Here is a 21,339-nt window from a genome sequence, read left to right as displayed (position 1 = left end):
TTTTTTTTTTTAACTTTGCCCAGTTTTATGGTTAAATTCTCTTTAATTTTCTTGGTTTGTGTCACAAACTGAGAAAACAGTTTGAAGTTTTTCATGTTATCAAATGTTTGATTTGTTTCTGGTATAAAATGAGAATATTTTAACTTTTATGAATGAAAATCCCCCCCAAAAATGTAAGATTTTTTTGTTGATTACTTCTTTTTAAAGTCGGTTATTTTTTGTCAAATTTTTCTTTAAAGTACGTTTCGCTACAATTTTCTGAGCTCTTATTACTCCTCTCCCTCTCTCCTCGTTCTCCTCCTCCCATCAGCGCCGCTGCTGGTTTCCAAGGCAACAGGATGCAGTTGTCATGGCAACGTGCTGCGACAGCAAACCCTGCCAGCATCGGACCAATCGGACGCAGGCGCACGGCGTCGCTTCCTTTTATAGAGCCGACATGTTGAAGGCCGATGAAGGAAGGAGGAGTAGAGGAGAAACATCGACACTGGAACAACAGAAAAATGCAACAAAACACAAAGAGGCTACAAAACAAATGTTATAAATTGACAGTCGACTGAGGAGCTGAAACAAAATTAAAACTTAAGTGAGGCGATGAAGATGATGAAGATGAGGATGTGGAGTTTGTCCTACGGGTGATGCTTTGCAGCATAAAGGTGCATTCAGGCTCGAACTGCCAGTAATTTAAAAAAAGCAAGAAAAAGATTGATTTAGGAAAGAAAATATATTTTTTTTTTAAAAGGTCAAAACGTCTCAATTCAAAGTCTGTGTTTATAAAAGTTAAAACAAAGTAATTTATCGCTTTGTTATTGGATGTAAAAACCTAAACTTTGCGATAAAAAACATTTCACATAAAAGATGTACTGTATACCTTTAAGATATAAAGAAAACTGTGCCATCAAATCAGATGTAAATACTCTGTGTTAAACTTTTCTCCACCAAAATAGTGGAAAAAATTTCTTATAAACAGGAGAAAAACTTGAAATCACCACAAATCTCACAACATCCCAAAATCTTCTTTTACTAACCAACATTTATCGAACCTGCTTAACTAAACAACATATAAAAGTCAAATATCTAAGCATTGTTTTGAAATGAGCAAATAAATATAATGACCCAAAGGTTATAATTCTAGATAAAAGATATATATCACAAATTCTAAATTATCAAGAGCGTTGTTGAAAATAACAACAAAAAGATATCAAGGATTCTATTTGACTTTTGTTCTTTGATAGAAAAAGGGTCTCTGGTTGAAGGAGCCCCTCTTGGAGCTGCCCGGAGCCCGCAATCCTCTCAACGCGCCCCTGCGGAGGAGAAGCAAACATCCATCCTCCTCTTCATCCTCTTCATCCGCTTCCTCCTCCGTGATGTCTGCCGCTGCTCCTCCTCCGGGCTCCTGCTCTCCTCCGACTGTCTGAACCTCCTCCGAGGATGAGGCGCTGCTCTCCGCCCTGCCGAGTCCCGGTGAGTCGCTCCTCTGACCGGGCCCTCGCGGCCCCCTCGCGGTCGCCCGGGCAGGCTGACTGCGCTCCGGGACGGACGCTCGATCGGCGCGCGGCGGCCCCCTCGCTGGAGATCCGATCGGCCGCGGCTCGTTCCCGGTGGCTGCGTTTCGGCGCGCGCTGGTCGGACTGGAGCTGCTCCGTCGTCCCGCTGCTTCTTGTTGTGTTTTTGTTTTTTGTTATATATATATATATATATATATTTTTTTTTTTTTGGGGGGGGGGTCATTTTTCAGGAGAGAAACGATGGAGACACTCATCAGGTGCTTTTAATCATTTCATGATTTAATGATCAGGTTTTTCCTTTAGGGGGACTGGAGGTGAGAGATTTATTGTTGTTGGTGAGTCTTTGATGAAGGTCTGATGAAGACTCCCGACGGTCACCTCTCAGCTGCTCCAGTAATTTTCCACGGCCAGCTCTTAACTCTTCCCCGCTCCCTCTCTCACCTGCTCAGGTCTCCATGTTTGGAGGTGGTCACTGGCGGCGAGTGCTCTCAGGGTGACGATGAGGAGGATGAGGACGGTTGAGGAAGAGGAGGCTGTTGCTAAGAGGGACATCCAGCTGCGTGAACTCAGGGAGGAGGGAGTCCCTCGTGGAGCTCCTCTGAGGGCCCCGAGGGCCCCCGAGTGAGGCTTTAATGAAATGAGCCGCGGCCCAGAAGGCACCTGATGACTCTGCTGTGTTTGATGTTTCCACGTTAATGAATTGATTAATTCACACATTGGGGGTTGGACTTTTCACAATCGCCAGGTCTTTGGGGGTTTGTCTCTTCCAGCTTCGCTCATCAAGAGATTTAAAAAATTTTTTTGTGACAATTCTTCTTTGTAAAATGGCTCAAGCTCCGTCAGACTGGAGGAAGAGCAGCAATATTTAAGTCACGTCTGAGAGCCTCAATTGGATGAAAGTCTGGACTTTGATTTTTCATTTCTAACACATAAATATGCTTTGATCTAAACCGTGCCATCGTAGCTTTGAACGGATGTTTCGGGTCGTCGTCCTGCTGGAAGTGTTTCGCAGACTTGAACGGGCTTTTCTTCTAAGATTACTAAATTTTTGGCTCCACCAATCTTCCACCAGCTCTGAGCAGCCTCCCTGTCCCCTCCTGAAGGGAAGCAGCCCCCACAGCATGATGCTGCCACCACCATGTTTCACATGTAGCATTTAGCGTTTAGTCCAAAAAGTTCCATTTTCGTTTTCTTTGACCAGAGCACAATAAAACCATCATCGCATATTATGACACAGAAACTATTTTACATATAGGCTGTTATAAAGTTCATTCAACTTTTTAGTAATAGCGTGGCTGGTGGAGGACGTCTGGGTTTATAATGGTAAACATTTGGGTTCCGAAAGTAAAAGGTTTAGAATCACTGATCGAGAGGAAGATTTTGAGGATGAAATTGGACAAATCAGTCTCAAGGAGACGAGCTCAGCGAGCTCACTGCTGAATCTTGTAGGAGGGAAATGACCAAAAATGCCAGGGCTGGTTTTTTTGGCCCTAGTCCACCCCTGGTCTTGGTTGAAAAGTTGAAGGTGTGTGAATCCTTCTGCAAGCCACTGTAACGTCACCTGTAACCCAGCTGATCAAAGTCACAGCAAGCGACATATCAAGCTATTTCACATACCAACCAGTCACCATGACTGTGCGTCCCACTGACCACTTGGCACCACCAAACATTCAGAGGTCTCACATCCTCAGAGTCCCAGTGTTTCTGGTGGAGGTGAAGTTCTCTGACGGCTCCCTGTTCTCCTGTGTTTGCTTCCAGCTCCTCTCTGCTGCGGCGCCGCAGTGATGGTCTACGCCCGCTCGACAAACACAGCCGGTGTCAATCCCTCCATCCGCTCTCCGTCGTTCACCTATCAGATGTCATTTAACTACTCCAAGAGGGAGAACCTGACTGTCCTGGCAACCGTCCCCACCACCGCGCTCTGCAGCCTCCAGGGCTCCTCCAGCTGGACCAATGCCTCCGCCGCCGCCCAGCAGTTGACTCCCGGGGAAGTCGCCGCCCTTGGCCTGGTGTTTGTGGTCCTCTGGCTGGTGTCCATCTTGGGAAATGCCCTGGTCTGCCTGGTCATCCACCGGAGTCGGCGGACTCAGTCGACCACCAACTACTTCGTGGTGTCGATGGCCTGCGCTGACCTGCTCATGAGCCTCGGCTGTGCGCCGTTTGTTCTCATGCAGGTCGCCTCCGGACGATGGCCACTGAGCGCCGCTGCTTGCAAGGCCGTGCGCTACTTGCAGCACCTGTGCCCCGGCGTGCAGGTCTACGTCCTGCTGTCCATCTCCGTGGATCGCTTCTACACCATCGTCTACCCGCTGAGCTTCAAGGTGTCGCGGGAGAAGGCCAAGAAGATGATCTTGGCCTCGTGGCTGTTCGACGCAGCCTTCGCGTCGCCCTGCCTCTTATTCTACGGGTCCACAGACAGTCACTGTGACTTCTTCCTCCCAGACAGCTGGGGCAGCATCGCCTACGCCGCCCTTCACCTCCTGGTTGGGTTCGTGGTCCCGGTGGCGTTGATCGTGTCGTTCTATCAGCGCGTCATTCGGTACATCTGGAGGATCAGCGCCGACGGCCACACGGTGCGCCGGACGATGAACATTGTCCCTCGGACAAAAGTCAAGACAATCAAGATGTTCCTCATGCTCAACTCTATGTTCTTCCTCACCTGGACGCCGTTCTACGTGGCCCAGCTATGGCACCCGAACGAGTCGGGCGGAGTCGACCGGCAGGGGTTGTTCTTCTTCTCGGCTATCGCCTGGATCTCGTTCAGCTCCACCGCCTCCAAACCCACCTTGTACTCTGTCTACAACGCCAACTTCAGACGCGGCATGCGGGAGACCTTCTGCACGTCGTCCATGAAGTGTTACCGCAGTAACGCGTACACCATCACCGCCAGCTCCCGCATGGCCAAAAAAAACTACGTGGGGGTGGTGGACATCCCGGTGCAGGCCAAGACCGTCGCAAAGGACGCCGTTTGTGATGCGTTCGATCGAGACGCAAAAGAAAAGAAGGTGGCGTGGCCCAAGAACACCAACCCCCCGAACACCTTCGTGTGAACGGTGAACTTTCTGAAGCCAAACCGCAGACAAACTCGTGTTGAACAAAGGGTTTGCATAAAGGGCTTTTTTCCTCCCGGCAGCCATACTGGAGTTTTCATACGTAAAATCTGGAGACAGAGGAGATATTCCTTCCATGTCTTGCTAATTTTTTTTTCATGAACTCATTGGATTTTGGTGTGTTTTGATCACAAGCTTTACAAAGTGTTTGGCTGTAAGTCAGAAAAATGTTGTTCCTGGTTTGCTGGAGTCATGTTCGTGGTTGAAGCCGTCCTTAGAAAAAGGGCCAATATGTCAATGATGACATCATGTTGTGAAGATGCTCTAATAGCAGCGAGTTCATGCTAGCTGTCAATCAAAGCTTCAACTTATTTTTAAAGTATCACCTGTGATTGGAGCTTTGTCAGCGTTGGTTGAGAACACCTTTCGGTCAGAAGGTGCGTCCATCAGCAGACATACAGGCGGCCATTACTCTTTGCTTGAGAACCTCAGTTAACATGAACGTTTGTCACTGATCCTTACTGTCGGGTTGATGTCGCCCTCTGGTGGTCGCAGTTGTTTGAACCAGATCTTTCAGCAAAATGAAATAAGAGAATTAAAAACAAAACACTGCAAAGTTCATCTTTGGGGGAAATTTGAGTGTGATTGGATGGAGAAAAACCACAAACCTTCATCCAGGAGACGCGGGAAGCATCACGGTCAGGAAAAACTCTGAAATGATGTAGAATTCTGACGTAATCACGTTCAAATCACAAGTTTAAATAGCAATAACCAGCCGGCTACTTTTGTTTATCAGATTGAACTTAGATGTTATGATAGTTAAAGCTAATGTGATGAAAACAACTCTTTTTGTTTGGTTTGTTCCATTGTTTTGAGGTCTTGAACCTGGTAGTTCTGCATGACAACACCAACCAAGTAATTTTGATTTCTAAAACTAACAATGTAGCTCTCTGGATAAAACAACCACTTGACTGCAGTTTTTCAGTTTTTGTGGCTAAGACTAACCAATCAGCACGAGTTTCATCGCTCACTGCTGAGTTTAGGTTTTTAATTAGTTTGGTTTATGTAATATGTTGGTTAGTTTGGTTAATAAACCTAACCAACAGATTGTATAATTTGGTAAAGCTCTTTAAGAAGATTTTTTAAATAATTTTCAGGTCAGGTCAAATTTCTTGCTCTGATAGAAACTCGTTTTGGACGTTAGAATTATCATGTTTCTGATGATAAAAATGTGTGGCATAAGTGGTTTTTCCATCAGACTGGACTGAGGTCCCATTTTCCCGACCTAACCCTAAGTTTTGAGTTACAATGCAAAGTTTAATGGACATTTTTACCTTTTAATATTTTTTTTTGTACATTTTTTTTTTTGTTTCAGATTATTTTGACTCATTTATTATATTTCCATTGTGTCACTTACATTTTCAGAAAGTAACTCAAAACTCAGTCAGAAAAGTTTTTTTTCATATAAATACTTTTGAATTTGTTTGTTCATGCTTGGATTTCATTCATTGGTGTATTTTATTATTTTATTTCAAAAGTAATACGTTTCATCTCAATATTTTGGTGCAGATTAAAGACCTCTCATTTTACATTTCCATGGTTCTCTGGGTGACAATCACATCCTGCCCGTCCAAAACAGTTTCTCCCTCTTCAAAGCTCTGCCACATTGCTGCTGTCATCATCACTTCCACCACTAGAGGGTGACAGACATTCATTCATCAGGCTCCAGTAGATTAACATTGTTCCTAATGGGGAATGAGTAAGTTGTGGTACTCTTCTTGCTCTTTTTTTTTTTTTTGCTTTTTTAAAATTTTCTAGCTCAGTGACCCCACCTAAAAAAAGTCATCCTTAAAAGAACCTGTGACTTGTCTTTGACATTTTTGTGTAAACTGTCGAAAGTGATTAACACTTTTAATGTGTCTGATTCAGTTTGAACTCCAGCTGCTGTGAATGTGGTGTTTCCTGTTTGTACCCACAAAGACTCCAATTGGTTGAAATAAACTCAGTGAAATCACACAAAGAAATGACTCAGCAGTAAACACACACACACACACACACACACACACACACACACACACACACACACACACACACACACACACACACACACACACACACACACAAAGATATAGCCTCCTTTCTTTCCTCTAAGAATTCAAACTGAGTTTCTTTTTATATCTCGTTTCAGTTTGGCCGTGACTCTGAAATGTTTATGTTGCAGCTGCTTAGAGAGGAAAAACAACCAACACCCTTGGTCTGAATCAGTTATGATCGAGGGTGGTTTTGTACATTAAAATGTTGTATTTCACATCCAAATATTTTATTAGTGAGTCCTTAGATAAAAATTAAAAGATTATTGAGAGTTGTGTTCAATGTCTCCAAGACACAGTGATGTATATGACTGTGCAGCTTTAATCCAATAGCCTGGTAATCAGTTTAGTGATACGAGTTTATATCTGGTTAGATTGAACCATTCGCTTCACAGCTGCCAATAAAGTTGTGTTTGAAAAGATTACGTGACTCTGACGTCAACGCGTAACCACGACGTTGTAAACAGATCGCTTGAGACCACAGCTGGTCATCTGCTGGTTATCTGCTGGTTGCCCGAGGACGTACCTCCTGGTTAGCTGCTGGTTTTTCTGAGGATTTACCTCCTTCTGCCCATAACTTGCGTGTTTCACAACATTCGTATCTGAGCTGTTAGCGGAGCGGAGCTAACAGGAGCTAACTGCTAACGTGGAGTAACATGGATGAAAACAAGGTAAGGAGCTAACGATGCTAACAGCTGCTAACCCGAAACAGCTACCACATACCTCGTTAACTTACTAGTTGAGGGGTTCAAAACTAGTGGCGAACATCTGTTCATACAGTCATCTGTTGTGAAGTGAGATACAAGTGTGTTTGTTTTTTTTACTTAACTTACTGGTTTGGTTTACCAAGCTGCCCTCGGCTTGCCGTGGCTAACGTTAGCTGACACCTTTGAACTGCTTTTTGTCGATTAAACAATTAAAATCTTACTTCAAAAACTGCTTCGATTAGTTTATTTTGAGTCCCAGACAGAGCAGGGCTACTCTGAAGAATGACAGACTGCAGTAATGTTTGAAATATGAAGAAAAACACACCGACTGAAATTATTTGTTTTTCCCAAATAGTTTCTTTTGGTAATAAAGGAGATTTTCCAGCTATTTTTATTGTGACATTTATGAAGATTTAATCAAATCCGTTAATTTGCATATCTAAAGCAGACGTGTCAAACACAAGGTCTGAGCTTCAAAACCACCATTTGCTTGATCAGGGTCAAGCAAATGGTACAAACTTTAAAGAACACAAGGATAGAACACTGAGAACCTCAGATCATTGTGAGCAAACTAGCATTACCCTCAAATTCAAGCTCTCAGGGTGAGTTTGTAAATACAAGCTGTTGTCTTTTTGTTTAACATTTCACTGTATTTTGCACTAAAAGGTATCGTTAACTTGGCGTCATGATGAGATTATAGTCATTTTCGGTGGTAGTTGTTTGTTTTTTGTTTTGTTGCAAACATTTAGAGATTTCCGTGACGTGTGCTCTGTGCAACCACAAAGGAAACCTTTATAGTTTAAATATAAAGGTCCCAATGGCAATATTTTACTGGCTCCGCTCATTCAAGCGGGAAATGGGCTGTATGTGGCTCTTAAATTAAAATGTGTTTAATAGCTCTGACCTAATGTATAATCTTTTACCGATGAGTAAAATAGGATGATGAGACTGAGACTTTTATGTCCATAATAGTTTATGTTGAAGAGCTGAACCAAAAACAAAACACATCGTCGGATTCCGACAGAACTAATTATCTGACTTTGTGTGAATCCGTCAAACCGGCGGCTCTGTTTGTCTGACAGATGGTGGCGGGAAAAGTGAAGAAACCGGGGAAACGCGGCCGCAAACCGGCCAAGATCGACCTGAAGGCCAAACTGGAGCGAAGCCGACAGAGCGCCCGAGAGTGTCGAGCCAGGAAGAAGCTGCGGTACCAGTACCTAGAGGAGCTGGTGTCCAGCAAGGAGAGGGCCATCTGTGCCCTCCGGGAGGAGCTGGAGATGGTGAGGAGGTGGAGGAGGTTCATGAACCTCCGTAGATATAAACAACGATGCTCGTATGAGTGAGCATGAACATTGTAAAGAATCCAGAGTTGCATCTTAGTTTCCAGTTGGTCAGGTGTAGATTAGAGCGTCTTCCACTATGGGACGTCGCCTCACGGTGTGTGTCTGTTTTGTGTGTCTCCCGCAGTACAAGCAGTGGTGCTCGGCCATGGATCAGGGGAAGATCCCGTCTGAGATCAAAGCTCTGCTGACTGGAGACGAGCAGAAGACGCCTCAGAGCGGCAGCGGCACCAAAGCCGCCAAAAACAACAAAAACGCCAGCGGCGGCGCTCACACTTAAGAGCCGCTCGCCCGCGTCTCAGACTCTTGCCTACATTTCACCCAGTTTGAGGTCACGCTCTCGCGCTCACCCTGCCACTCAAGCATTTGTGTTCTTATTAAACGGCTCTGAGCAGATTAGAACTTTCCTCCTCATGGTGTTTTAACAACTTTGTCTCCAGTGTAACAGAAGCTTACATCCATCTTCTATACAGCTTGTATATCCTGTGCAGGGTTGCTGGAGCAAATCCCAGCTGATTATAGCCGGCGGTGTGGGGGTCACGCCTAGAGAGGGCCAGAGTGGAACAGAAACCTTAGTTTAAATCTACAAGTTAAACGGCTTTCTACGTTTACGAAGCTTTACCAGTTTAACAAGCTCTTTTCCGGTTAGATGAGAATTTTTTTCCCAGTTTCCTGACAGGTTTTACTGGTCTACTGTGGATGGAAGTCTTTAACTCGGTGGATTCACACAGATTCTCACAGAAGTAAAGTGAACTCTGAAAACTGTGATGAAAGCAATCAGCTGCTGATTGGTCCATTAATCTGCTGTCAGTCACAGGTCACATGACCAGAGAGGGGTGGGTATGTATGTATGATGTATGTCAGTGTATGTGTGTGAGAGAAGGAGAAACTAAAGGAGCAATTAGTAGTTTCTGTGCGATTATCTGTTGTTGAACTTTATTTTAAAATGTGTGTAGAAATAAAAGTAATTTTGTTGACATTCTGACCCGTTTCTCCATTTTAAGTCTCACTTGGTCGCTCATATATAAACCCAGTCAAAAGTTTTTCATTCTCACATTGTCATTTATTAACTTGGTTTGTTTTTGATGTACAGTTTGCATTATCCAGCACTTCTGTGGTGTTAATTTGCAGTACCGATTTCTGGATGTTGTGTTTACTGTAAACAACATCAAGTCTTGTTTTTATAGTAGCATGAGCTTTGTACTCGCAGTAAGGAGTATGTGTTTGTATTGACTTCGTTGGCATGACGCCACCTGCTGTGGCAGGAAGTGGGGACAAGTTCACGAAACCGCAACATGCGATGCATTGCAACTTGCGCGGGAGCGCAAGAACCTATTCAACACTGCTTGCAGCTTTAATTTTATTTGTAATTTTTTTTAAATGGATTTTTGCTGCTTTAGTCATTTTATTGCATCTTGGCTATTTTAGCTATTTGTAGGCACATTTTCTAATGGTTAGACCAGTCTTAGCTCAGCACATGTGGCTATAATGACAATGTTAAGCTTTTGTTTTTAACATGTCTGTTTTTCCTGTTTGGTTTTTGTATTTCTTTTTTGGAGGAGTTTTATTAATTTTGTTAATTATGGCTATTTTAGCCCGGGGAGCAAAAATATATATATTTGTTTACATGGAGCTTTCTTAAAGTTTTATGAAGCTTAATATATTCAATGTACATTATATTTGCAGTATTTTCTCACAGTGCGTTTTCTCTCGCTCACTTTCATTTCTGCGTGCTGCCCCTTTAAGAGTCCGGGCAGCACGGCCGTGTCTCGCGCTCCGATGACGACATGCGATTATTTATATGGCGGTGACCTCATCTCTCGCGGCAGCAGCAGCAGGACCAGAGCACCGACTCCCTCTGCCGCCTTCGCTCTGCTCTGTCCCCCGCTCTTACAGCCGTCCTGCCCCGGGGAACCTTCCCGGGAAGCCACCGGGGGAGCCAGCTGCGGCCCCGTAAACCGCTGGCCGGACTCTGACGTCGAGTTTTCAGACGGTGAGTTCTCCCCGAAATGTCCGGTCGCGGAGCGGCGGCAGTGGCGGCGGCGGCTGAGAAAAGTTCCGTTAATGGGGCCTAAAGTTGCGCCTGGCCCCGGCGGCGGTCCGTGGAAAGTCCCGGTCCGCACCGAGGCTGCGAGGCTCGAAGCGCGGCGGGGAACACGGGGCCGCGGTTCCGCGACTCGACCCGGCGGGTCAGCCGCTTGGAAACATTGGAAACACGGCGACAAAATGTCAGCGGAGCTAAAGATGGAAACGGCTAACGTCCGCGTGAACATGTCGCCCGAAAACCCGCAAAAAAAAAGAAAAAAAACCAACCTCCTAACCGGGAAAACACGGGTTAAACTCGGTTAAAGACAGTTTGTAGCTGTTTTAAACTGAATTTATTTGAGTTAAAACTACTGTTCCATTAACGTTCACTGAAAAGTGCCCAATTTCCTTGAAATAAGTTTTAACTCATCAATTAACCTAACAAGAAATAATTATTTTCACTAAAACGGACTGAAACTAGTTTTTATTGACACCCAGCAGTGTCAGTTCTTGTTACAGCTTTAACCCACATGTTAATAAAAAAAGAAAAAAAGTTTTAGCTCTGTATAAACAGATTTTTCATTAACTGACTTTAGAAAGGTCATGGATGAAGTTTAACTCGTAAAAACAGATTAATCTACTTTACCTGTTTCCATTAACTTCCTTCCAAAAAAAAAAAAGTCCGGGTAAATTCAAGAGTTTTAATTGCTGAAAGCTAAAAGTTCTATCCTCTAAAAAAAAAAGATAAAGCTCAGCTTATGCGGAGATAGGGCTGTCAGTAACTTGTTTTTATTTAAAATTTCAGCTCTAATTTGAATACAAATGATGTGAAACAGTTTTAATATTTACAGCAAAGTTTTGGGTTCAGTCACGCAATAAAAAAAAGAACTGCACTGACATAAAGAGCCTATATTTTCCGATTTATTGAGTTTTATATTAACAGACAGTAAAATTGCAGCTTTAATCTGCAAGTAAACAAAGTTTTATTCCCATTTGAAGCGGCTCTGGCTCATATTTCCATTAACTTTCACCCAAATGACGACATTCTCAGCGTTGTAGTTTAATTCCCACAGCGACGGGTCCCCACTGTGGGTCCCTGAGCATGACCTTTGACCTTGACAGCTCCCTCTAGCGCCTTATTGTTCTGCACTGCATCCGAGAAATGGGAATTTCCCCAAGTGGATTAATAAAATATGATCAGTTTCTGTAAATTCACAGATTCAGCTGCTGATATATATATTTATTATGATTAAAGTTATTAAGAGTCTTTCTCCTGAGATTGTTCTCAAACAAAAGTCAGCATTGTTTTAACTTTGATTTCATATAAAATGTGTTGGGGGGGGGGGGGGGGGGGAATCCCAAACTTCTTCAGAGTTCCTCTTTATTCTCTTATTTACTGACGGCATATATAGTCTGACAGTCACACCTATTGTGTGGTAATAACATGAAACCCCCCCCCCCAAAATAATCATATAAATCTTTTCAGTTGAATGAATCAAAGCTTCCAGCTTTAGTTTTTTCTGAGCTGAGAGTGAAAATGTTCAATATTTTAAGAAAATAAAGTTCAAATGTTAACTGGTAGAAAATATCCTTATAATAAGTTGTTCCAAAGAATGAATCTGGGCTGAATCTCCTGTAAAAAAAAACATTTGTTTTTAGTCATTTGTCCAAAATTAGTGAGTAATTGTTTGTTTTTCGGTGATAAGAAAATTAGTAAATGTATGTTTTTAAGTTAAAATGGCCTTAAAAGCAGATTTTCATCAGCTTTTTGAAGCCAGTTCATCTTTCAACCTTGTTGATCTTGATTTAGAGTTTTAAAAAAATCTAAATATGTTGTTTTGGACTAAAGAGGACTTTGTTGTGAAGTGACTTGAGGGGAACACCTGAAAACGTTCCTATAAAAAAACAATTTGACAGTTAAACACGGAGCGAGCGTTTATCAGCTGACGGTGAAGAGCCAACTTTCATTTCCCCTCAAATAAAACCAAACTTCCCTGAAATAAAAGGTCAAACTCGCATTTTCAACGCCTTCAGCTTCAATACGAACCAAACTTCCTTTTTGATATGACATTTTATTCACTGGCTCACTTTAAACCAACTCATCTCATCCGGTGGTTTTCTATTTGTTGTCAAATTGAAATTGTCCGACGAAGATTAAATTCCTTCAAACCGTCGGTTTTTGACTAAAAGTGGAAGGTTTTCGCCGATGAACTGACTGAAGCTCGTCACTCATTGGCCAGAAACACAGGAGGATTGTGGGTAGCTCCTCCAGGTGTTCTCACTGTACCTGCCTGTGATGTCACCACGGGGTTAAAGTCCTCCGATTGGTCCATTGATTCACCTTTGGTCAGAGTGGCTCTGATTTGTTTCGTGGTGTCAGAGAGCAGCCAGCAGGAGGCGCCAGCAGGAAACGGGGAAAGTCCCATAATAACAGTCCTCAAACTACGGTGGCCCAGGTGGGCCAGAACAGTGAAAACATTTAAATTCTGAATATATTTTCATTTTCGTATTTTATATAACTTTTCTAAAGTTTTTGGACTTTTTCCTGATCTGACGCTTAAAATCACATGAATGTATTTAATTTCAGTTTACATTTTTTTATTGTTTACTTTCTGAGTTTGTTTTGTTTTTATTCACATTAAAAAAAAAAAAATCTTTAATTTTGTATTTTGAGTTACACTTTTCAAAAGTGTTATTTTTCCACTGCTTGGATTTGTTCAATCTTTATTTCAATTCAAATTTTAAAGCAGTTTAAGTTTCTTCTTCATATAAAAAGTGTTTTTATGCGTTTTTCACCCGTCGGCCTGTATTTTCCGTCCTCTTCAATCGTCACGTTTCTCTCTGCTGCAGCTCGAGGGGACGAGGATGAAGACGAGGACGAGGATGTGCCGTGATGTCACCGGAAGCGTGTGAGACCCCGGACACGCCCCCCTGAACTCGCACGCACACAGTCGTGACGTCACTCCGGGCCGACACCATGCAGCTCTACTTCCTGTGAGCGTCCTGTGCTGCAGCGGGGGAGGGGGGGGAGGGGGGGTGGGTGAGGGGCAGTCATGTCCCGGCGCGGGGTGCCCGGCGCCGTGCGCCCCCTCGGGGCCGAGGCCCTGGTGGCCCTGCTGGAGGGCGGCCTGGATCGCGTGGTGCTGATCGACAGCCGGCCCTTCGTGGACTACAACACGTCGCACATCCTGGAGGCCGTCAACGTGAACTGCTCCAAGCTGATGAAGAGGAGGCTGCAGCAGGACAAGGTGCAGATCCACGAGCTGCTGCAGCACTCCGCTAAGAACAAGGTGAGCTTGTTTATTTTTTTTTTTCATAGTTAATTATGTCGTGTTGCACAATATTGGCTCACACGGTTTTGCAAGGTACATCATTATACATTGTACATGTACAGAATCCTCAATATATTTGAAAATAAACATATGTTTTGCATTTTTGTAGTGGGTAGATCACTTTGACGTGGTCATTTTATAAGTAGCTCGCAGGCTGAAAAAGTGTGGGCACCCCTGCTGTAGATGATAAAACAAAGCAAACAAACCAACAATAAAGTTGTATCTTTAAAACTCCGGGGCTAATGGCTCGCCATGATGGCTGGAGAAGGTTGGAGCATCTGGATGGAGCCTGGTGAGGCTGGAGGGAGTTTTTAAAAGTGCCTCTCACGGGTTGAAAGAGTATTTTTGTGGCGACGACGGCGGGAGTTGATCCAGAAATACACCCAAAAAAAAACTGACTGACTGAAGCATTCATGTATTTGTGTGTATCAGACTGGGAACGTCACACGTTGAAGCCATTGAGTAATTTTGAGTTCTGAGCTGACATATTTACAAAACCTGATTGTAGTTTGAGTGGAAATACATTTGTGAATAGAGAAGAAAACTTTTAAAAAGCGCCGAACTGAAGGCAAATTATCAGGAGCGAATTTTAAAACGGATTTTTATAAATATATATATATATATATATATATAACCAAACGCAAAAGACATGAGACACAGAGGCGCCAAATAAAACACGTACTGCTGTTATTTCAGGAGTTTTCCCTCAAAGTCATGACTGGATTTCTGCTTTTTAATGCCGATAAGGAACTACAGACTCGTCTGTTCCTTTTCACAGAACTCATCATTTTTTCTTTAAATAAAAGGTTTTTTTGTACAGAATGTATGAAGAACATCTACCAGACATCATCACATGTTGCACCTTCAATAGAACGACAGTCGCGGCTGTTTTTTTACACCGTCGTCTGAGTGGATTGATTTCTGATTGCAAAACATGGACAAATGTCTGGGAGTGTTTTTGTTTTTTTGTTCTTCACCGTGTTTGTGTTTCAGCTGCAGCTGCAGGGCGACCAGGAGGTGGTGGTGTACGACCAGAGCTCCTCAGACCCGGCGGCTCTCAGCTCCGAGTCCTTCCTTAGCGTTCTGCTGCTCAAGCTGGAAAGAAGCTTCCCCTCCGTCCACCTGCTGTCAGGTGTGTGTGTGTCAATGGTTAAAAGAGAGAATTGAATAATTTTTGACTGTAGCCGTTATAAAAATGTCCGTCACCCTCGCCTCTATTTTCCTCCTAAATAAAACACGCTGGAGCTGGCCAGCAATCGGCCCCGTCGCCTAGCAACAGGCGACGGAGGCTGAGTGTAAACACATGAGGGGCAGAGCTGATAAGAGTCCCACTGAGCTCCCGTCTGCCCCCTGCTGGCCGCTTGACTGAGGCGCCGCTCTGCTTTTCAGGCGGCTTCTCCCAGTTCTCCCACCTCTTCCCGGGCCTCTGCGAGGGGAAATCCACCCTGGTGCCCTCCTGCGCGTCACAGCCCTGCCTCCCCGTCGCCAACGTGGGGCCCACCCGCATCCTGCCCCACCTGTACCTGGGCTGCCAGAGGGACGTCCTCAACCAGGTGAGCAAAACGCCACCGAGCAACGGCGGTTTAGTGGTTATTGAACGACGCCAATATTCAGTGTCTTCAACTGTTTTAAGCGCTTGTTTTTTTTTTTTTTTTTTTTTTTTGAATGATCCCTCCGTGTTTGTGTGTGACAGGAAGTGATGCAGCAGAACGACATCGTCTTCGTGCTGAACGCCAGCAACACGTGTCCCAAACCGGACTTCATCCCAGAGTCTCACTTCCTGAGGGTCCCTGTCAACGACTCCTTCTGCGAGAAGATCCTTCCCTGGTTGGACCGGTCGCTGGACTTCATCGGTGAGACGTCGCTGCCTCCTCCTCTTCTTCTTCTTCCTCCTCTTCCTCCTCCTCTTCTCTTACCTCCTGCGTCTTCCAGAAAAAGCCAAAGCGTCGAACGCTCGCGTCCTGGTTCACTGTCTGGCTGGAATCTCGCGCTCGGCCACCATCGCCATCGCCTACATCATGAAGAGGATGGACATGTCGCTGGACGAGGCCTACAGGTACCGCCTCCGTTCCTGTCGGTTAATCCAGCGAGCAACTGGGATAATAGGGTCACCTCTTCTGTTGTAACTAGTTACTGTTCAATGCCGACACTACGGTAATACAGACGTGGGCAGTAATAAGTAACTGTAACTGACCGGTAGCTTCCTGCAGTGACTCTGGTGTGAATGTCGTCGGTTTGTTTGTGTCGCCAGGTTTGTGAAGGAGAAGCGTCCCACCATCTCGCCCAACTTCAACTTCCTGGGTCAGCTGCTGGACTTTGAGAAGAAGATTAAGAGTCCTCACGGTACGGAGGCCAGGCTCCGGTCCCTCCACCACGCCGAGCCCGCCGCCGACCACGCCTCGGGGCCGGAGGACGCCATGGCCCGCCCGGAGGCCCCTGGCGACGGCGGCCCGGCTCTGCTGGAGCCGCTGACGCTGCCCTGCGTGTTGGCCGACGCCCCCGAGGAGCGTCTGCTGGCCCAGGCCCTGAGCGGCCTCTCGCTGGCCGACGGCGGTGAGGACAGCACGCGTCTGAAGCGCTCCTTTTCCCTGGACATCAAGTCGTACGGCGAGCCGGGCGGGGGCACCGCCCACCGCGTCTTCGCGCCTCACGGGGGCGCCGCGGACGCCACGGACTTCTACAAGGCGTCGGCGTTCAAGGAGAGCAAGGCGTGTCAGTTCTCCCCGGTGCAGGAAGTGTCGGAGCAGTCGACGCCGGAGCAGAGTCCCGATAAGGAGGAGGCGGACTTGGCTCACAGAGCGCCGCCGCAGCCACCGCCGCCGGCCTCCGGCAGCTTCGCGAAGCCCCCGCCCCCCGCGCCGAACTGTTCACACCCGCTGCACCGGAGCGGCAGCATGGAGGACAGCGCCACCAGCTTCCTGTTTGGCCTCTCGCGCAGCCAGCAGCACCTCGCCAAGCCGGGGCCGTGCAGCGGCGCCCTGAAGGGCTGGCACTCGGACATCCTGCTGGGCCCCGTCACTGTCTCCTCCTCCTCCCTGAGCGGTGGCTGGTACCTCTCCCCCGACCCGGCACGCTTCTACTCCACCTCCGCCATCCTGAGCGGCGGCGGCGGCTTCGCGGCGTTCGGCTGCGGCCAGGGCCTGGAGGCGGTGCGGCGGCGGAGCCGGCAGCGGCCGGGCGACCGCGGCGACTCGAGGAGGAGCTGGCACGAGGAGAGCAGCTTCGAGAAGCAGCTGAAGAGACGCAGTTGCCAGATGGAGTTCGGCGACGGGCGGGCGGGGGAGGAGCTGGTGAAGGTGGGCAGTCAGTCCAGCTTCTCCGGCAGCATGGAGGTCATCGAGGTGTCCTGAAGCACGACGGCACGCGGTTCGATTCCCGCGCGGCGCACACGGCGTCGGCGACCAACGTTTAACGCAACGCTCAGATCAAGGAAAGAAAACTGTTCATAAAATCTGAAAGCTGCAACTCTTGTCTCCACACCAACCTCTCCGCTCCGACTTTGTTTCTCCACGGTGACCTCCGCTGTGACTCTGTCTCCACGGCGAACTTTCCGCTGACTCTGCGTCTCCACGGCAACCTCTGCTCCGACTTTGTATCCACGGGAACGAGGTCACCATGGAGAGTCTGCGTCTCTACGGTGACCTCTCCGCATATCCATGGCAATCCCTCTACTCTGACTTTGCGTCTCCACGGCGACCCCTCCGCTCTGACCTTGCGTTTCCATGGTAACCTCTCCACCCTGACTCGACACCAGATGGTGAAGTACGGTTGTTTCTTTGCACGTTTGAATCTTCGTCAACATCGTCTTTGCTGTAGGTTTTAAGTTTGTTTTATTTAAAGAAGTTGTTGATGCTTATGCCGATGTTATAAACTCATTATGATCTCAGCTAAAGAACAAAAATCTGGATTTTTCTCTCCATGCTAAGATTTTTTTTAACTTCATGATTGAAATTTGAACAGCTGCAGTGCTCGGTGAGGCCACCAGAGGGCGCCTCACAACACAGCAGACATCAATCACAAAGCTTTGGATTTATATTTGTTTTCTTTTGATCTTTTTTTTTCTTTTCGTTTGTTTGTTTCACAGATTTAAAAACAAAAATGTAATTTGCAGACTGATTAAGCAAAAGTCTTGGTATCGAAGGCGGCATCGCCGATGTGTACTGCAGCTGGCCAGACTCTGAGGCGACCAATCAGAGCAAGGCTCACCTGAGGTCAGGTGATCACGGACCGTTTGAACAGGTCATCTTTGCACTCCGGCTCAGAGCCAATGTCTGAGTTCCAGTTCAAATAAAATTGAAGCTACAAGCAGCGTTTGAACGGGTCCTCGCTATTTGCAGCTGAGAATGTCGGCGGAAGAGTCGACTTTCGACAAGTCTCTCGCTGGAGGAGTTCAAAGGTAGGTCGAAGGGTTTTCACACAAATGTCAATAATTGCGTGGGTGAAAATCTCCAATAGTCTAGATCTCCACCAGGATGACCGATACAGAAAACCCAGTGTCCCCAGCACATACACCCAACTTCCTGTTTGCAGCAGGTGGCGCCACGGCGGATGGTTGCAGTTGCATGGCTGTGATGCAGCATTTCAAACTTGAGGTCACATCTGATCACATGTAGTCCATTTACATTGCACTTCCTGTTCCACGGCGAAACAAACTTGGCGGTCATCGCCACGCCCTAAAACCTTTTGCGAGAGATTTGGATCACTTTTGCTCTTCGAGCCCTTTTCTATCAGAAGAGCTCAAGTTGAAGTAGATTGAAGTTTCCCCGCTGGGACATCTTTGTACATTCGAGGATAAATCTGCCATTTTCCTTCAAAAATCCAACTTCCTGTTGAGTTGTTCACAAAAACATTGAATTAATCAGCTAAAATCTGCTCACTTGTAGGTTTTTTTTAATATAGCTGAAAAAAGGCATTTGTACTTCCGACTGATTTCCGGCAGGGGGCGTCCTCATCTCCCACTTTTTGTTCAAGGATGAATTTGTTTTTTTCCCTTTATTTTATTGGATTAGATGTTTTGTTTCTGAAATATGAGACGTCTTTATAATTAATTTGCAGAAAAGATAATCTAACATTGCTAATCACTCAACTACTAGTCAACTATTTTTATTTTGAAAACATTTTCATGTTTGACCTTTTTGTCACTTCCCCTTTAATATTTTCTGTTAATATAAAACATTCAGGGTGTTTCAGGTTACGAAATGTCTACGGTCACTAAATTACAACAGTTAAAGTCCTTTTTGAGTTTGTTTTTCCTGCAGTTATTTAAAAAAAGATTTTTTTTTTTAATTTTCAGTTGAATTCAATTCAATTACGGCTTTTTTAAAGGCACTTAAGGGAATTACTTGTTTCAGGTTATTTATTTCCATCAATAGCATTTCTTTAATATTAATTTTTATATTTAGATAAATCAAAAAAATTATATTTAAGAATTAATTCAGATGGTTAATATTTGAGAATTGCTTCGTATGTTGGGCCCATTTTTTTTTTCTGTAAAATGTAGAATTTTCGTAAAACGGCAAGGGATTAATCGATGGAGGGGGCGTGGCCACCGCCTGTCAGTCATGACTCCGGGACAAGCCCCGCCCCCTGCGGGCTGTGTGAACGCGACTGAAAGTCAAGTTTGTTTTTTTATAACGAGCCTCCGTCGTGACGGCGCACCGGACAAGAAGCACCGGGAGGAGCCGCCGAGACAGTCGGACAGCGGGGACCCGGAGCGGGGCGCCGGGCTGTGCCATGAGCCGCTGATTTCACCGGGACCGCCGGAGGAAGCCACACCTGCAGGTAACGGCGATTTGTATATCGGGAGAGTCCACAAACCCCGGGTACCCGCCGCCCTGCCGGGCCGCACCGGGAGGTCCCGGTGGGTAAATGTCCGCTCACCAGCAGCCGCTTCGAGCTTTAAAAGCACCGATGGGCAACTTGATCTGCGAGAGGCAGCCCGCGGTGACTCACCAGATCCCATAGGGAAAATCAGATTATAAGAGAATATGGCTGTTTGAAACGGGGCATGGACACGATTAGAGGCTTCACCGAAACTTTACGAGGATGTTATCAGTTCGGCTTAATGCAATCTCCGAGACATGCGTTAATTTAATCAAAAATAAACTTTTAGTGCCACTCCCCCTCTTGTTACTGCTGTCTTCTTTAGGTAATGTGTGAGAGGGACGTGAACGCTCAACCATATTTTAAAAGACGATTTCCAAACATATCCTGACGTAATAGTTGCTTTTATTGAAGCCGAATTTATTGACGTATAGCCACACGTGTTGTAGTGACCGTTTTATTATCGGATTTGTTGTTAATTTTGATGCATTTGGCTATTGTCTTTGAAAGGCCAGCGTTTTAAATGGAGTCTGGTGCTGCCGTGTGTCATGTGAGAAAATGAAGGTGAAGGGCAGCATCAGCAGCACGCTTTGCGGCGTTTTTCCATGTTTGTTGATTTAAAAAAAACAACAACCGGAAACCACCTGGAAACGGAACCGGGTCCCGGACCGGCAGGTGTGTGTGCGCAGTGCTTCAGAGCTCACACACCGGGAACGGGCGCCTTGTCGACGGGGATGCCTTTTATCGTGCTTCGCTTTGTTCCCTCCGGGGTTACCGGGAGGTCTCCCGGTGCTGTGAACCGGCCGGCACCGGCTCCGTGTGACGGATAGGTGAGCGGGCATCGGGCCGGTATAATGCCGAGACATTTCCAGAAGCGCGTAGTGCAGATTGCGCGTGAACACGTTTGTTTACCTGCGTGACGTCACCACAAATAATTAATGATTTTTTTTTTACCTCGAGACGAACCCCGAACAGGCCGCACGTGCTTTGTCGTTTTGACCTCAGGTTTTCTTTATCGTTTCAACAGTTTCTCCGAATGTTTTGCGTTTATTTGCGCAACTTTTCTGCGACCTTGTTGTTTTTCCACTTTGTTACTTATTAGTGCTTCGAAGTCACTTTGTCTCTTTTGTGTTTCTGTGATCATGTATCTTTTTTTTTTGTATAGTTTTTATTCTGTCTGGCGTCATCATTTTGGACTGCTCTCTTGTTTATGTGTGTGTGGTCATATATATATATATATATATATATATATATATGTGTGTGTGTGTGTGTATATACAGTGGTGTGGAAGTGTTTGCCCCCTTCTTGATTTCTTACTGTTTTGCATGTTTTCCTCACTTAAATGTTTCGGATCGTCAAACAAATGTAAACATTAGTCAACGATAACACAAGTAAACACAAAAGGCAGTTTTTAAATGAAGGCTTTTATTAATGGAGAAGAAAAAAAAAACATCCAAAGCGACATGG

The 21,339-nt window shown here is 45.6% G+C and overlaps 3 protein-coding genes across 3 annotated transcripts; all 3 read left to right on the top strand.

Moving 5' to 3' along the window:
- Nucleotides 1–3,289: 3,289 nt before the first annotated feature.
- gpr19 (G protein-coupled receptor 19) lies at nucleotides 3,290–4,555 on the top strand (the record flags this gene model as incomplete). The annotated part of the gene is made up of 1 exon (XM_080518401.1): nucleotides 3,290–4,555. The coding sequence occupies one exon, from the start codon at nucleotides 3,290–3,292 to the stop codon at nucleotides 4,553–4,555; it is 1,266 nt and encodes a 421-aa protein (XP_080374527.1).
- Nucleotides 4,556–7,116: 2,561 nt separating this feature from the next.
- Nucleotides 7,117–9,677, top strand: crebl2 (cAMP responsive element binding protein-like 2). The gene is made up of 3 exons (XM_080518374.1): nucleotides 7,117–7,316; nucleotides 8,435–8,632; nucleotides 8,820–9,677. Exons 1-3 carry the CDS (start codon nucleotides 7,302–7,304, stop codon nucleotides 8,970–8,972), a joined length of 366 nt encoding a protein of 121 aa, XP_080374500.1. The 5' UTR covers nucleotides 7,117–7,301; the 3' UTR covers nucleotides 8,973–9,677.
- A 4,094-nt stretch (nucleotides 9,678–13,771) lies between these two features.
- dusp16 (dual specificity phosphatase 16) lies at nucleotides 13,772–18,358 on the top strand (the record flags this gene model as incomplete). Its single annotated transcript, XM_080518566.1, is given in 7 exon segments — nucleotides 13,772–13,784; nucleotides 13,787–14,007; nucleotides 15,043–15,181; nucleotides 15,439–15,602; nucleotides 15,743–15,902; nucleotides 15,982–16,105; nucleotides 16,301–18,358. Coding segments are annotated over 7 exon segments (1,920 nt in total), but the record flags the coding sequence as incomplete, so codon positions are not given.
- Nucleotides 18,359–21,339: the final 2,981 nt, after the last annotated feature.

The sequence above is a fragment of the Blennius ocellaris genome, assembly GCF_963422515.1.
Source record: "Blennius ocellaris genome assembly, chromosome: 22".
NCBI classification, from domain to species: domain Eukaryota; kingdom Metazoa; phylum Chordata; class Actinopteri; order Blenniiformes; family Blenniidae; genus Blennius; species Blennius ocellaris.
The sequence above is the reverse complement of the archived record's forward strand: the minus strand, read 5'-3'. Positions and strand labels throughout refer to the sequence as shown.